This window comes from Cryptomeria japonica, chromosome 1 (genome assembly GCF_030272615.1).
Source record: "Cryptomeria japonica chromosome 1, Sugi_1.0, whole genome shotgun sequence".
Classification (NCBI taxonomy): domain Eukaryota; kingdom Viridiplantae; phylum Streptophyta; class Pinopsida; order Cupressales; family Cupressaceae; genus Cryptomeria; species Cryptomeria japonica.
In genome coordinates, this window is record NC_081405.1 from 210182942 (window position 1) to 210199570 (window position 16629).

The window sequence follows — 16629 nt, forward strand, 5'->3', positions numbered from 1 at the left end:
AATTGATATGGTTGTAGGACTTAAATTAGGGATTATCTTGTTAAAAGGCATTTTAAATGGTTATGTTATACCTCTAACGATCTTACATTTCTTATTTGAATGGAATTTGTGATTTTAGGGCAAGATTTAGGGCAATCCCAAAAGGGGACATTACAATTGGTATCAGAAGCTTACCCCTGCCAGCTTGTGGGCTAAACCTACTTGACTAAGAACATTGCATAGATATGGGTTGTGCCTCTATTCCTCATCTTAATATGGAAACAATCGCCTTAATTTACAAACTTTGCCCATTTCCCAAATCAGTTATAAGTAGCATTCGAATTAAAGGTAAAAAGCATATATGGTTTGGATTTGCAACTTAAAGTAATACTAGAGTTACAGAAGCTAATTATATCATATGGTTTGGAACCTTCACATTGCAAAAGAATTGGTCAACAAGATTAAAAGCATCATTGCTTGAGGACAAGCAATCTTGGGAAGGGGTGGACTATCGTGTCCCCATCAATAAATGGAATTGCAACCGGTTAAATAGGGTCACAGCCACAAAACTCAGGTAAGCAGAGCCAACCCGAAGCAGAGGGTAACAAAATAAAAATAAAATATAATTGCAAAGGAAATGGGCCAACCTGAAGTAAATTGAACTGCATTTGGTCGACCAGAGATTAGAAAAATAAAATAATAATGGTTATTTGAATAAGGACCAACTAGATTAAGATATAAACGGTTACCTTTACATAGCACTCATTAATTTAAAGAAGGCTGAACTCTGATGAAGGATCGCATCCCTTGAAAGGTATATATAGGAGATAAGGAGGAGTTGAAAAGGGAAGTAAGCAAGGAGAATTAATTTAATTTAAAGCGGATCTATAGAAGACCTAGAGCAGGAAAAATATGAAGAGTATCTCAGATTTCTATTGAAGGAAGTTGGAGCAGATCTATAAAGGAATATATATGTTATAGAAGGTGATATATATATTGTGAAGAAGAATGAATGCATGAGCAGAGAAAAAGGAGCATTTTCTGATCTAAACTCGAGAAGGGAGTAAAACAGAACTGATTTATGATTAATAACCTGCATAAGACAAGATAATCAAGTCAGACAGGGAAGTCAGCTGATCAAGGAAGAGATAATCAATTTCAAAATTATTAAGAGTCGTCAGCAGACTTAAATATTTACAAGTACTTGGTATGATGCATAATACATAATACTTGTCTTGCTGATCCACTCAGCATGTCTGCAATTTAATTATATTTAGGAATGATAAGTAATTAATAATGCCTCTAATGTATATTATCATTCTTGCTATTATTCTTAATATATGCATACTTAATTATATTAATTTAGATCCGTTTAATACTTTGAACCAACCAACCATCTCATTATGGGGTGAAGAAATACATGATAAGGGAGGCAGGAGCACTGACAACCCCATCTAGTACGCCAACCCCCGGGGTGGGACCAAGAGGCCAAATGACTGAATGTTCATTCCATGCTTTTGGGCTTGATTGGAAAGGACAGGCTCCCAGCGCCTTGTATGATTCTCTGAGGGATTCCATAGTGTGGATTGGTTGGTAGGGGAAGCCTTTGAGTAAAACCCATCATGCTCTCAAGAGGATGAATAAGGAAACATGGATAGGGGTTGCAAATACAAGCATTCCACAAGGTAGACCACCCCATGCTAGATATCCAAGGTGCCTGCCACATGGGGCCAAGAGGGTGAGTGTCCACTCTTGGGCTTAGTATGAAGATTACTTCAGATTGATCCTATCATGCTCCTTCCTTCAAATTCCATTGTGATTAGACCTATCTAATGAATTATGATAATTATATGTATTAGTACTTATATGTGTGATTACTAACCTTAATGGAAATAATTGAGATTTATGTATATATATCCAATGTTGTTTGATATGGTTGTTATCTTGTTAAAAGGCATTTTAAACAGTAAAGTTATACCTCTAATAATCTTACATTTCTTATTTGAATGGAATTTGTGATTTTAGGGCAAGATTTAGGGCAATCCCAAAAGGAGACATTACAAGTACAAAAGAAACTAATAGAAAATAAGTCTTTTCAATAGCTAAAAAAAAATTAGGTTTGCAAGTTTGGGATCTAGAGGCAGCGAGAGAGAGCATCCGCTAAAATTTTCCGAGACTTCAAGATGTCATCAAAAGGCTTGCAACTAATCTACATTGTCGCCAAATAGTGATTGTAGCAAAACCAGTTGTTGCTGAAGTGTATTGTCATCAAATGATATGTCACTGGCACTTTGCTACAAAAGAATTCACTGCCAGGCTTGTCACAGGTACATGAATGCATTTAAAATCAAGGACCACAGGAAAAAGTATTTAGAGAATGATGTGTCATTACAAGTCAACACAGATGGTTGAATTCATAATAACAGGTGGGACACCTGAGGGGTACCCAACTACTTCAAAATATTCTTCGACGTAGAAATGGAGACCATGTTGCCAGACAGAAGAATGTTCATACCAACTGAAACATGTATGAAGACTGATCAGAACCACCAAATTGGGATTTCACGGAAGATCGGACAGGCAACCATGATGTGTCAGGATAGAAGAACCTGTATGAATTGTAAAGACCAAAATAGGTAATTAAGTTAACAAGTAGAAAGCAAGCTATGACAAACATGTCAAGGTCACAGAGAACTCTAATATGACATGATGGATGATAACAACAGACACTAAGACATAGAGAACTCAACTTCTGGATTGTCTATAAACATCTGCACATTGGAAAAAGCAGGGTGCTAGGGTGCTAGAGAGACCATCAAGTTTCTAGGTTGTATGCAAAGCTGAGCATAGAAATCTGTTAAGTTGAGAGATCAATAGATTGCAACAGAGAACAAGAGTTTTACGAGCTATATAAGATCCCTCAGTACTCAGATTCAATTAAATGCAAAGACTGAAAACTTAAGTTTCTTTCCAAGGTGACTAATGAAATCTTCAGGCTGTACTGACCGAATTCCAGACAATCGTCTTTGAGGGGGACACTCCAAAAAGAATGATTATTGGAGCATGAAAGTTAAACAAAAAAATTTGTAGGGTTGTATGTTACATTATTACAAGGGTGATCAAGAAAAAAATCTTCATCAATGGGACAGTGAAGGACATCAGGTCTCCTCATACTAGGCTTTGAGGTTGAGTTCTCTGAAACACATGCATTCTGTATCATCAGAGTTCCTGAGTAACCCAATAAATGTCATGGAAAGGACTTGTAAAATTTGATGAATGAACAAAATGGAGACAACAGCCTCACATTAATCTCCTATATCTGTGAGTTATTATTCAGTATCAGTACTTGTTAATTTTTTAAAATATATTAGGAGCTTTTGTATGTGAGGACTTGTGCGGGAGTATTTTAGAAGTAACAAGACCCGCCGGGTAGAGATTTGACAGATATCTCTCAGAAGTTAACCTACATGACCTTCAACTTGAAATAAATCTGACACCTAAATTTGGTACTGCTGTTTTAGATCTCTTTAGAAGAAAAATTAAAAAATGAAACAGTCTTCATCTACATCAAAAGCATGCATAGGTACCGGAAGAAACAGAAACTTTTTTAAATACTTACTTCTGCATTACCGTCCGAGCTGCTGCATTAGATGCAGGAAGCAAGGCATATCTTCCAATCCACCTGTACTGATCTACATGCAATCGTTTCTCTACTTAAAAAGTATTAAAATACTGGTCTAAGGGATTGAGAAGCAGAAGGTTTGCATGTGGTAAGATCTAAAAGTAGCAAACGGATTTTAAAAAATAAAGGAGTCACTGATCTCTTAATAAAACAATAGACCAATGATCAGAAAGGAAAAAAATTCACAGAACCTTCAAAGGTGCCCAAATGTTCTGAAACCAGGAAAAATAATCTTTCACATATAAGAAATTGAATAAGACCTTGAAAAACACCTTGTACTAATCCCAATTGAATCAAATATTACTTATACAGTTTGTTAACTGACTTGAAATAAATAACAGAATTCTCTAAAATTTATACAATTGAATGGCCTATTCGCATGCATTAATTCTAACTCGATCGTATGCTAATTATGCAATTTGGCACTTCGCTTCAGAGCAATAATATAATTATTTAATCTAAAGCATAAGATTTTTAAGAGTGCCGCATGGCACATGTCCTAATTCCTATTGATTCGCATACTTACTACTCATACACTTTGTTGAATATGGCGACATGATTCAAGATAGGCCAGAAACCAACCTTGCCTATCATCTATCAACTTATAAGCCTCAATGCTATAAAATTACACAGATTAATCTTATTTCAACCAAAATTAGAGGAATTCAGCACTCGGGTAACAAGTTCCATGTCTACCTACTCTAGCTTCTGGGTTCTGGCCTTTTCCTTCCTTGAATAGAAACGGATAAGCCCGGTCCAGAGCTTGTAAACCCAAATAGCACTCCCAAAAATGGCCAAAATAACAGTAATCATCCAAGAATAAGCCAGCCAACGAGGAATAACTGCATCTGCCTTACCAGCAAAGTAAAAGGCGGCTAACTTCCATGTCAAATAAGGCCCAACGATGCATCTCATGATAGTAAAATAGACAGTGAAAAATGGAGAAAGTGAAGTGTAGATCCGATTTGCCAATGCCGACCCTGTTCTAGCCATCCTAGAAACAGTCCATACATTCTGAAATGGGCTAGTGGCCTCCCCCGCAGCTATGAGAGATATGGCAGAGAGAGCTCCATGGCCAGTGAAATATCTACAAGACAGCATGTAGAATGAAGTTGCAGTGTGGTGAAAAATGTAGAGGTAATCAGATGGGTTCACCAGCAAATAATGGAGCAAATCTACTGCGAAATATGCAACGCTGAATTCCATGATTCTGTTTTCCAAATACGTATTTGGTGCATCAAGTTTCCATGGGTTCTTCAGCATGTCATAAACAGAGAGAAGGCAGGAGGCAGTTGCATGAACCATTGAAATCCCACAACTTGCGGCCTCAAACCTGTTTTTGCCCTTCCAATTTCTGAAGACTACAAAGTACCCAAATGCATACAAGGCTGCAAAAAGGCCTGCAGAGACCAGAAGCACAGTAGAATCCATTCCTGGGAGAGAAGAAGAATGATCAATTGCTGACATACCTGAGCGAAATTGAGGATGTGAACTTCGTTGCTAAGACCCGCAAGTCTCCGACCAAATAAAAATCTGTGCGTAGGTATTCCACCGTGCACGAATGTGTGTATATTATCGATCTCCACCAATTTTGAAACAGTCATTTACTTTGCTTGACAGAGACGATTAACTAGCTGTGCAAAACATTTTTCATCAGACTACCAATAAATTTGGTGAATTAGCACACCCGTTAAAGAATATACAGAGTAAATTGGTGGTGCGTTGGTAAAGGTTTAAATGCAACATTAAAAATCTGGGGTTGGCTTTAGCCACCGATCTTTTTCGAGAAGAACGTACGCCATAAAACATAATTAATACGAAAGTTCCCTGAAGTAGATCTTATAACGGCTGTATGGGACGATGAACAGAAGCTCCAAGTTTTCTGGAAGCTCGGTGGCACAATCCACGCCCTACATCGTCCCGATTTTGAGCTATTCGAACGGATCTTCACGAAGGCAACCATATTTAACGCCGTTGATTTCATTTGATTCGATTTCTCTGGAATCTTTACACGATGTCTTTCCGGCACGACACACATTTGACGGTTAAATGAGCTTGAATCTTACTATGTGGGACAGACGAAAGGAAAAGTTCGAGGAAAACAAGAGTATATTAAAATAATATTATTATATTTACTATAACGGATAGGAATGTTTCAATTATATATATATATATATATATATATATATATTAAAGGGTTTATATAAAGTTAAATTTTTTTGATTTGTTGGTATTACAAGTGTAAATTTAAATTTGTATATTTTTGGTTAAAAGTTCTTCAAAGTTATTTAAAATATGATTTCAACTACATTTTTTGTAGTACATTTAAAGGGATTTGACTCTTTAAATATATAATCATTGTGGATTGTACTCAATCCATTAAACTTTTTAGTAAATTTATATTGATTTGATTTAAGTAAAAATCTCATCCAAAACAAAAAATTTAAGAAAAAGAAAAGTGCACAAAGATAATATAGTAAGGAATAAAAATATTTTAGTGATGAAATTTGTAGATTTATGTCATTTCCTATTTAGTTTAGTGCTTGCTTTGATATAACATTTTAAACATCAAACATCAAGGAACATATTTTTGTGTCTTGTGAGTCATAGCCCAATCTCTATATACTCCTATTTACTCACATGTACACCTATCCACATGTATTCGTCACTTATTCATCACTATTGCACTATTATTTGCATTTACTTTCTTGCTTTCCTTATATACCTTGAAATACCATTTTAGCCCAAGGTTCATTTTTGAGTGTTTCTAAACCGACTTGGTTCAATCCCACAATACACAAAAATAAACTTATGATTTACATTTTCAAATTCAAATTATAAGTTTTTGCCCCCTTCTTCCAACCATTATGAGCCAACTTGACACACACTTATGTGACTTGTTATTTCATATATTTAAAGACATCCAATATGATTTATTTATTTTTAAGTATTAAAACATATTTCAATTTTGAAATGGACAAAAAGTCAAATTTGCATCATTTGCATATAGATCATGTTGATGAATGTCGTATGTAAGATTTCTCATTATAGTTAAGACAAATCCAAAAAGGATTTGACTTAGAAAAACCCATTCACTTATTGAGTTGGAAAACTCCTAAAGAATGTCCTTGAGTGCTACCTTGACAATTCAAGTTGCAATTTAAATGTTGTTCTGATTAGTCAACATTGGCTTGTGCATATATGCTTTGAAAGCCACCCCATAAGCTAAACTAGAATAATAATATTTATCACATAAATATGAGTTAACAGTAGTTGTCTTTAGTTTCGCTCTATGAGGTAGAGAGTTCTTGCGTGGTGTTAACTAGAAATTTATAGATGAAATTCATTCTCTAGACTTGGATGATCATTGAACAAATCACAATCATTGCCATCAATATCAATAATAGTACACATCAATGGTAGTGGTCTACAATAATAAAAATAATACACATACTTTGTTTTTGTTTTTGTTTTTCTTCTAGGCAAATGGGTACCCTCGAAGTAGAGCAAGGGAAACAACACAAGCCCTAAGACAAATTGCATAATTGTTCATACAAAACCTTTAAAAGTCATACCTTTTTGTGATGTTGTTTCTTATAAAGCTTCACTTGTGCATTTTTTACATTTGGAATAAGGAAATGTTACTTTTGTTCATTAGATTAATGGTTGCTCATTGTTTTATTTATGTGGGATTATTTAAGGTAAGAAGTTCAATTAGTATATTAATTTCTTTTAATTTTTAATTATTTAAAAAAAAAATATAATATAGTAAAAGCAAGTCTTAAGATTGAATGAATGAGACATGGTCGCATATTACTATATATTTGTTCGTAATAGCATTATTTATAAAAAAATGTATTTTAATTTTTATAAAAAAAATTGTGTGCATTTAAAAAAAATGATAATATTTTAGTTTATAACATGTATGAAAAAAAAATGATCTCACAATAAATTTTAAAATAGATGTTTAGTTTTTCTTTTTATTTTCAGATAACATATTACTAATTTGCAAAATAGATATACTCTGATTTTTCCTTAATATTTTATAATTAAAAGTTAGAAAAAATAGATGTTCTATTTTCTTATTTTCCCAATAAATATGAAATCAGTTTTTAAAGGTGTTTTGCTTTCATAATTTCTTAGATAATTATAGGATAAATTATAAACAGATTTCTATTTTATTTCCTAAATAATAGAGGGATGATTTTGAAAATAGATGTTCTACTAAATTTTATATTAGCAACAAATATGAATAACAATTAGTGCATTTAATTTATTTTTGTCACTTTTTTCTTGCAAGAACATTTTACTATTGATCAAGATTTGGACAAAGGCCATAAATATTATATATTATATTTATAGGGGGATTATATTATAGATCATAAATAGTGTATTGTCATAAACTACATAAACTTGTAATTTCACACCACATGATGTCCTCCCTTTAGTTTATGAAATAAAATAAAAAAATTATTATCAAATGTTAACACTAAAATTTCACTTTTCTAGTAATTATATGATGGTTCTAGTTGACAGATGTTCAGTGACAAATAAAGTTGCAAATAGTTCAGACTAAATAATATGTACCTCATTCTTATTGTTCAATATATTTGCATATATATTGGATTTACATATCCTATATAATAACAAACTACCTATAACAACTTGCTAAATATGCATGTTGTTTGAACAACTCATAATACACACACACACAAATAAATCACAACCAAATAACGAATCACCTACAAGAATGATGTGATATTCCAAACACTCCCCCATATTACATCATTCTCTAGATGGTGATAGACAAACTAACAGTATTTGATGACCACGTTCAATGGTTCATCATAAGGTATGAGTAGGGACATACACATCTACTCTTGACGAGCAATAGTGGAACTAGCCTCAGTACGCTTTTTGTGTTGACATCCAAGGATAGGGACAAACACATCTATCCATGGAATCAAGGATAGGGACAAACACATCTATCCAAGGTCTTACATCAATTTTGGATAGGGACAAACACATCTATCCAACATCAAGATTATGAACAGGGACACTATAAAGGTCTTTTCCCCTGTGATTTATTAAGTATTTGCAGCGGATTAAATAAATCAAATATTAAGTTAAACCTAATTTAATTAACCAAAAGTAATTATTCAAGGCAATGATAAACTAATCACTCATAAAATTTATACTATTTTATATTGAATGAACCTTCCAAACATTTATAGAACAATTATATTAAAGATAAACTTTTATAAACATGAATGTACATCAATAATCAATAATAAAATATTGAGATAATAATTTGCAGCAGTGAAACATTAGGGTAATGATTATAAATAAAATTAATTAATACATATCTGTAAATCGCAGAGAGGCTGCTTTCCTGCACGTAGAGAGAGGATTAGTTATAGGTATAGGGTTTCCAGGCAAGGGAGCACTCTAGGAGGACACGGTTCTTACACAGAACCCCACATGTTCTTACACAGAACCCCACATGCCTTCACAGCATGAAATAAACACAGCCTTGGCCAGGATACCCCCGGGTGTACGTTGTACCCCGAGTTGGACACACATTGTATGCCCCTTCTCCAATGCCCAATGCCCAACCACCATACCTTAACTATCCTCTCGCTTTTGCTTCTTTCAATTTCTTTTTCTTCTATTATTTTCTCCCTCTCTCTCTGTGTATCCTTCTTTATTGATTCATAGCTTTTAAATAATGTCTCAAGGGTGGTAACAAAAGTCATAACCCTTCATAATAATTATAATGTCCATAATTATATTTATATTTAATACTATTTATTATAACTCCATTCCACAGGAAAAAGTCCCATAACATTTCTCCCCCTGTAATTTAGCTGCTGTCCTCAGTAGCAAGAGATGTATCTGCATCACAACTCAAAAATTATGATCAATAAATCAATTACTGACATTGAATATGTGCATACTTAAATGTATTTCCATTTTTATTTTAATTCATCTACATTCTTGTCATCTTTTAATTTGATAAATTTCACCAGTTCCATAATCATTTTTCCAATGATAATATTTTCATAAAAACGTATCATAAATGTATGTTTTAATCTCCTATCTTTTTAAGTTTATCACTTTATTTAATCTTTTAACTGCTTTGCTCTTTATAAAAGTATTATCATACAACAATTACTCCTATATAGTCACTCGTAAATTATAAAAGTATAATTATATACTCAAAATACATTCTAAGATGGTATTCATGCATTCCGGACTAGACATGAATATCTTCTTTGCAAAACAAATACACAATTGTCTTTTATATACAATAACTTATATATTATTCGGTTGATCAAGTCCAATAACAAAGTATGTAGTAAAATAAACCATGGTAATCTTGTCAAGCATTTTGACAATAACTAAAGAATATAAAATTATTAACATGTATTGAGCACTTCATAGGGAAACATTAGGTGTAACCATTAATTTATTAAAATCCAAGGGTGAAGGTTGGTTTAATTTAAAAAGTTGATAGTTTGTCCAAAACAATGATAGAAGATGAGACTTAATCATATAATATTTATTTGTTGGGTTTACCATTGCTTTCACAATGTTTGTAAATTTAGTTGTATCATTAGATTAAATACCATAATATTATTAGCTTTGTGATGAATTCTGAGTTTTGAAGATAAGTCAAGGGCTTCATTGCATCTTTCTATATTGTTGCTACCATAAAATCTTCAAAAATTGTACATGTCCCCATGTCTAAAGGTAACAAGAACATTTTAGTTCTGAAACCTTTAAGCCATTGTATTATTTAACTAGCATATTCTAGTAGCTAAAGTATTTTACCAATTTTAAATGCGATATTTTATTTTTATTTTTATGCCAAGAGCAACAAATATCAAGTTGGGAATCAAGCAAGGAACTAGTGAAAATAATTTAAGAACGAGGATAGAAATACATCATCAAAGAGTTGCAAAAGGCAAAGTTGATGTGGATCTCTCTCTCTGTGAAATCCAGGGTTTTTGTTAGATACTCATAGAAAATTTTAAAAAAACATAAATAAAATTAAAACAAATGTCATTGGTTCAAAAAAAATTAATACATACAACAAACTAAAATATAATTTAATTCTAAAAGATTGATAGATTATGTGTAATCTAAGGTTTATCTCCCAAATCTTCCTATTCATCCCTCTTTAAAAAAACATACAAAGGGTTAATTAAAAGTTACTCTCTACTAAGAATGGTTATTATTTCTCACATAATTTATCATATTTACATTTAAAGATGTTCAAATTTGGCCTATTCTATTAGTAATTATTTCTTAATGAGAACTAATCCACTCATAAAGGCATATTCAGTAATAAAAATGTGATGGTAAATGATATATAGGGAATCTAATAATTTTGAATCAAAACCTAAAGTAAAAAGTAACTACTATTTTATTATCTTGGTGGTAAATGCTTTGGTAAATAATTTATAGGGAATCTAATAATCTTGAATCAAAAAGTAAAAAGTAACTACTATTTTATTGTCTTGGTGATTTATTTTCTAATGTGTAACGAGGGAAGATAAATGTGTAGCAACAAAATCAAATAAATGATCTGGTACTGGCTCTCAAGATAGATTTGGCTCTGATACCAAATGTAATGGTCTTTTCCCCTGTGATTTATTAAGTATTTGCAGCGGATTAAATAAATCAAATATTAGGTTAAACCTAATTTAATTAACCAAAAGTAATTATTCAAGGCAATGATAAACTAATCACTCATAAAATTTATACTATTTTATATTGAATGAACCTTCCAAACATTTATAGAACAATTATATTAAAGATAAACTTTTATAAACATGAATGTACATCAATAATCAATAATAAAATATTGAGATAATAATTTGCAGCAGTGAAACATTAGGGTAATGATTATAAATAAAATTAATTAATACATATCTGTAAATCGCAGAGAGGCTGCTTTCCTGCACGTAGAGAGAGGATTAGTTATAGGTATAGGGTTTCCAGGCAAGGGAGCACTCTAGGAGGACACGGTTCTTACACAGAACCCCACATGCCTTCAGACATGAAATAAACACGGTTCTTACACAGAACCCCACATGCCTTCACAGCATGAAATAAACACAGCCTTGGCCAGGATACCCCCGAGTGTATGTTGTACCCCGAGTTGGACACACATTGTATGCCCCTTCTCCAATGCCCAATGCCCAACCACCATACCTTAACTATCCTCTCGCTTTTGCTTCTTTCAATTTCTTTTTCTTCTATTATTTTCTCCCTCTCTCTCTGTGTATCCTTCTTTATTGATTCATAGCTTTTAAATAATGTCTCAAGGGTGGTAACAAAAGTCATAACCCTTCATAATAATTATAATGTCCATAATTATATTTATATTTAATACTATTTATTATAACTCCATTCCACAGGAAAAAGTCCCATAACATTTCTCCCCCTGTAATTTAGCTGTTGTCCTCAGTAGCAAGAGATGTATCTGCATCACAACTCAAAAATTATGATCAATAAATCAATTACTGACATTGAATATGTGCGTACTTAAATGTATTTCCATTTTTATTTTAATTCATCTACATTCTTGTCATCTTTTAATTTGATAAATTTCACCAGTTCCATAATCATTTTTCCAATGATAATATTTTCATAAAAACGTATCATAAATGTATGTTTTAATCTCCTATCTTTTTAAGTTTATCACTTTATTTAATCTTTTAACTGCTTTGCTCTTTATAAAAGTATTATCGTACAACAATTACTCCTATATAGTCACTCGTAAATTATAAAAGTATAATTATATACTCAAAATACATTCTAAGATGGTATTCATGCATTCCGGACTAGACATGAATATCTTCTTTGCAAAACAAATACACAATTGTCTTTTATATACAATAACTTATATATTATTCGGTTGATCAAGTCCAATAACAAAGTATGTAGTAAAATAAACCATGGTAATCTTGTCAAGCATTTTGACAATAACTAAAGAATATAAAATTATTAACATGTATTGAGCACTTCATAGGGAAACATTAGGTGTAACCATTAATTTATTAAAATCCAAGGGTGAAGGTTGGTTTAATTTAAAAAGTTGATAGTTTGTCCAAAACAATGATAGAAGATGAGACTTAATCATATAATATTTATTTGTTGGGTTTACCATTGCTTTCACAATGTTTGTAAATTTAGTTGTATCATTAGATTAAATACCATAATATTATTAGCTTTGTGATGAATTCTGAGTTTTGAAGATAAGTCAAGGGCTTCATTGCATCCTTCTATATTGTTGCTACCATAAAATCTTCAAAAATTGTACATGTCCCCATGTCTAAAGGTAACAAGAACATTTTAGTTCTGAAACCTTTAAGCCATTGTATTATTTAACTAGCATATTCTAGTAGCTAAAGTATTTTACCAATTTTAAATGCGATATTTTATTTTTATTTTTATGCCAAGAGCAACAAATATCAAGTTGGGAATCAAGCAAGGAACTAGTGAAAATAATTTAAGAACGAGGATAGAAATACATCATCAAAGAGTTGCAAAAGGCAAAGTTGATGTGGATCTCTCTCTCTGTGAAATCCAGGGTTTTTGTTAGATACTCATAGAAAATTTTAAAAAAACATAAATAAAATTAAAACAAATGTCATTGGTTCAAAAAAAATTAATACATACAACAAACTAAAATATAATTTAATTCTAAAAGATTGATAGATTATGTGTAATCTAAGGTTTATCTCCCAAATCTTCCTATTCATCCCTCTTTAAAAAAACATACAAAGGGTTAATTAAAAGTTACTCTCTACTAAGAATGGTTATTATTTCTCACATAATTTATCATATTTACATTTAAAGATGTTCAAATTTGGCCTATTCTATTAGTAATTATTTCTTAATGAGAACTAATCCACTCATAAAGGCATATTCAGTAATAAAAATGTGATGGTAAATGATATATAGGGAATCTAATAATTTTGAATCAAAACCTAAAGTAAAAAGTAACTACTATTTTATTATCTTGGTGGTAAATGCTTTGGTAAATAATTTATAGGGAATCTAATAATCTTGAATCAAAAAGTAAAAAGTAACTACTATTTTATTGTCTTGGTGATTTATTTTCTAATGTGTAACGAGGGAAGATAAATGTGTAGCAACAAAATCAAATAAATGATCTGGTACTGGCTCTCAAGATAGATTTGGCTCTGATACCAAATGTAATGGTCTTTTCCCCTGTGATTTATTAAGTATTTGCAGCGGATTAAATAAATCAAATATTAGGTTAAACCTAATTTAATTAACCAAAAGTAATTATTCAAGGCAATGATAAACTAATCACTCATAAAATTTATACTATTTTATATTGAATGAACCTTCCAAACATTTATAGAACAATTATATTAAAGATAAACTTTTATAAACATGAATGTACATCAATAATCAATAATAAAATATTGAGATAATAATTTGCAGCAGTGAAACATTAGGGTAATGATTATAAATAAAATTAATTAATACATATCTGTAAATCGCAGAGAGGCTGCTTTCCTGCACGTAGAGAGAGGATTAGTTATAGGTATAGGGTTTCCAGGCAAGGGAGCACTCTAGGAGGACACGGTTCTTACACAGAACCCCACATGCCTTCAGACATGAAATAAACACGGTTCTTACACAGAACCCCACATGCCTTCACAGCATGAAATAAACACAGCCTTGGCCAGGATACCCCCGAGTGTATGTTGTACCCCGAGTTGGACACACATTGTATGCCCCTTCTCCAATGCCCAATGCCCAACCACCATACCTTAACTATCCTCTCGCTTTTGCTTCTTTCAATTTCTTTTTCTTCTATTATTTTCTCCCTCTCTCTCTGTGTATCCTTCTTTATTGATTCATAGCTTTTAAATAATGTCTCAAGGGTGGTAACAAAAGTCATAACCCTTCATAATAATTATAATGTCCATAATTATATTTATATTTAATACTATTTATTATAACTCCATTCCACAGGAAAAAGTCCCATAACATTTCTCCCCCTGTAATTTAGCTGTTGTCCTCAGTAGCAAGAGATGTATCTGCATCACAACTCAAAAATTATGATCAATAAATCAATTACTGACATTGAATATGTGCGTACTTAAATGTATTTCCATTTTTATTTTAATTCATCTACATTCTTGTCATCTTTTAATTTGATAAATTTCACCAGTTCCATAATCATTTTTCCAATGATAATATTTTCATAAAAACGTATCATAAATGTATGTTTTAATCTCCTATCTTTTTAAGTTTATCACTTTATTTAATCTTTTAACTGCTTTGCTCTTTATAAAAGTATTATCGTACAACAATTACTCCTATATAGTCACTCGTAAATTATAAAAGTATAATTATATACTCAAAATACATTCTAAGATGGTATTCATGCATTCCGGACTAGACATGAATATCTTCTTTGCAAAACAAATACACAATTGTCTTTTATATACAATAACTTATATATTATTCGGTTGATCAAGTCCAATAACAAAGTATGTAGTAAAATAAACCATGGTAATCTTGTCAAGCATTTTGACAATAACTAAAGAATATAAAATTATTAACATGTATTGAGCACTTCATAGGGAAACATTAGGTGTAACCATTAATTTATTAAAATCCAAGGGTGAAGGTTGGTTTAATTTAAAAAGTTGATAGTTTGTCCAAAACAATGATAGAAGATGAGACTTAATCATATAATATTTATTTGTTGGGTTTACCATTGCTTTCACAATGTTTGTAAATTTAGTTGTATCATTAGATTAAATACCATAATATTATTAGCTTTGTGATGAATTCTGAGTTTTGAAGATAAGTCAAGGGCTTCATTGCATCCTTCTATATTGTTGCTACCATAAAATCTTCAAAAATTGTACATGTCCCCATGTCTAAAGGTAACAAGAACATTTTAGTTCTGAAACCTTTAAGCCATTGTATTATTTAACTAGCATATTCTAGTAGCTAAAGTATTTTACCAATTTTAAATGCGATATTTTATTTTTATTTTTATGCCAAGAGCAACAAATATCAAGTTGGGAATCAAGCAAGGAACTAGTGAAAATAATTTAAGAACGAGGATAGAAATACATCATCAAAGAGTTGCAAAAGGCAAAGTTGATGTGGATCTCTCTCTCTGTGAAATCCAGGGTTTTTGTTAGATACTCATAGAAAATTTTAAAAAAACATAAATAAAATTAAAACAAATGTCATTGGTTCAAAAAAAATTAATACATACAACAAACTAAAATATAATTTAATTCTAAAAGATTGATAGATTATGTGTAATCTAAGGTTTATCTCCCAAATCTTCCTATTCATCCCTCTTTAAAAAAACATACAAAGGGTTAATTAAAAGTTACTCTCTACTAAGAATGGTTATTATTTCTCACATAATTTATCATATTTACATTTAAAGATGTTCAAATTTGGCCTATTCTATTAGTAATTATTTCTTAATGAGAACTAATCCACTCATAAAGGCATATTCAGTAATAAAAATGTGATGGTAAATGATATATAGGGAATCTAATAATTTTGAATCAAAACCTAAAGTAAAAAGTAACTACTATTTTATTATCTTGGTGGTAAATGCTTTGGTAAATAATTTATAGGGAATCTAATAATCTTGAATCAAAAAGTAAAAAGTAACTACTATTTTATTGTCTTGGTGATTTATTTTCTAATGTGTAACGAGGGAAGATAAATGTGTAGCAACAAAATCAAATAAATGATCTGGTACTGGCTCTCAAGATAGATTTGGCTCTGATACCAAATGTAATGGTCTTTTCCCCTGTGATTTATTAAGTATTTGCAGCGGATTAAATAAATCAAATATTAGGTTAAACCTAATTTAATTAACCAAAAGTAATTATTCAAGGCAATGATAAACTAATCACTCATAAAATTTATACTATTTT

General features: G+C 31.3%; 1 protein-coding gene across 1 annotated transcript; it reads right to left on the reverse strand.

The window, feature by feature from the left end:
* Positions 1-3922: 3922 nt before the first annotated feature.
* LOC131030352 (TLC domain-containing protein At5g14285) lies at positions 3923-5570 on the reverse strand. Its single transcript, XM_057961121.2, has one exon. It carries the CDS (start codon positions 5126-5128, stop codon positions 4358-4360), a length of 771 nt encoding a protein of 256 aa, XP_057817104.1. The 5' UTR covers positions 5129-5570; the 3' UTR covers positions 3923-4357.
* Between the last annotated feature and the right edge of the window lie 11059 nt (positions 5571-16629).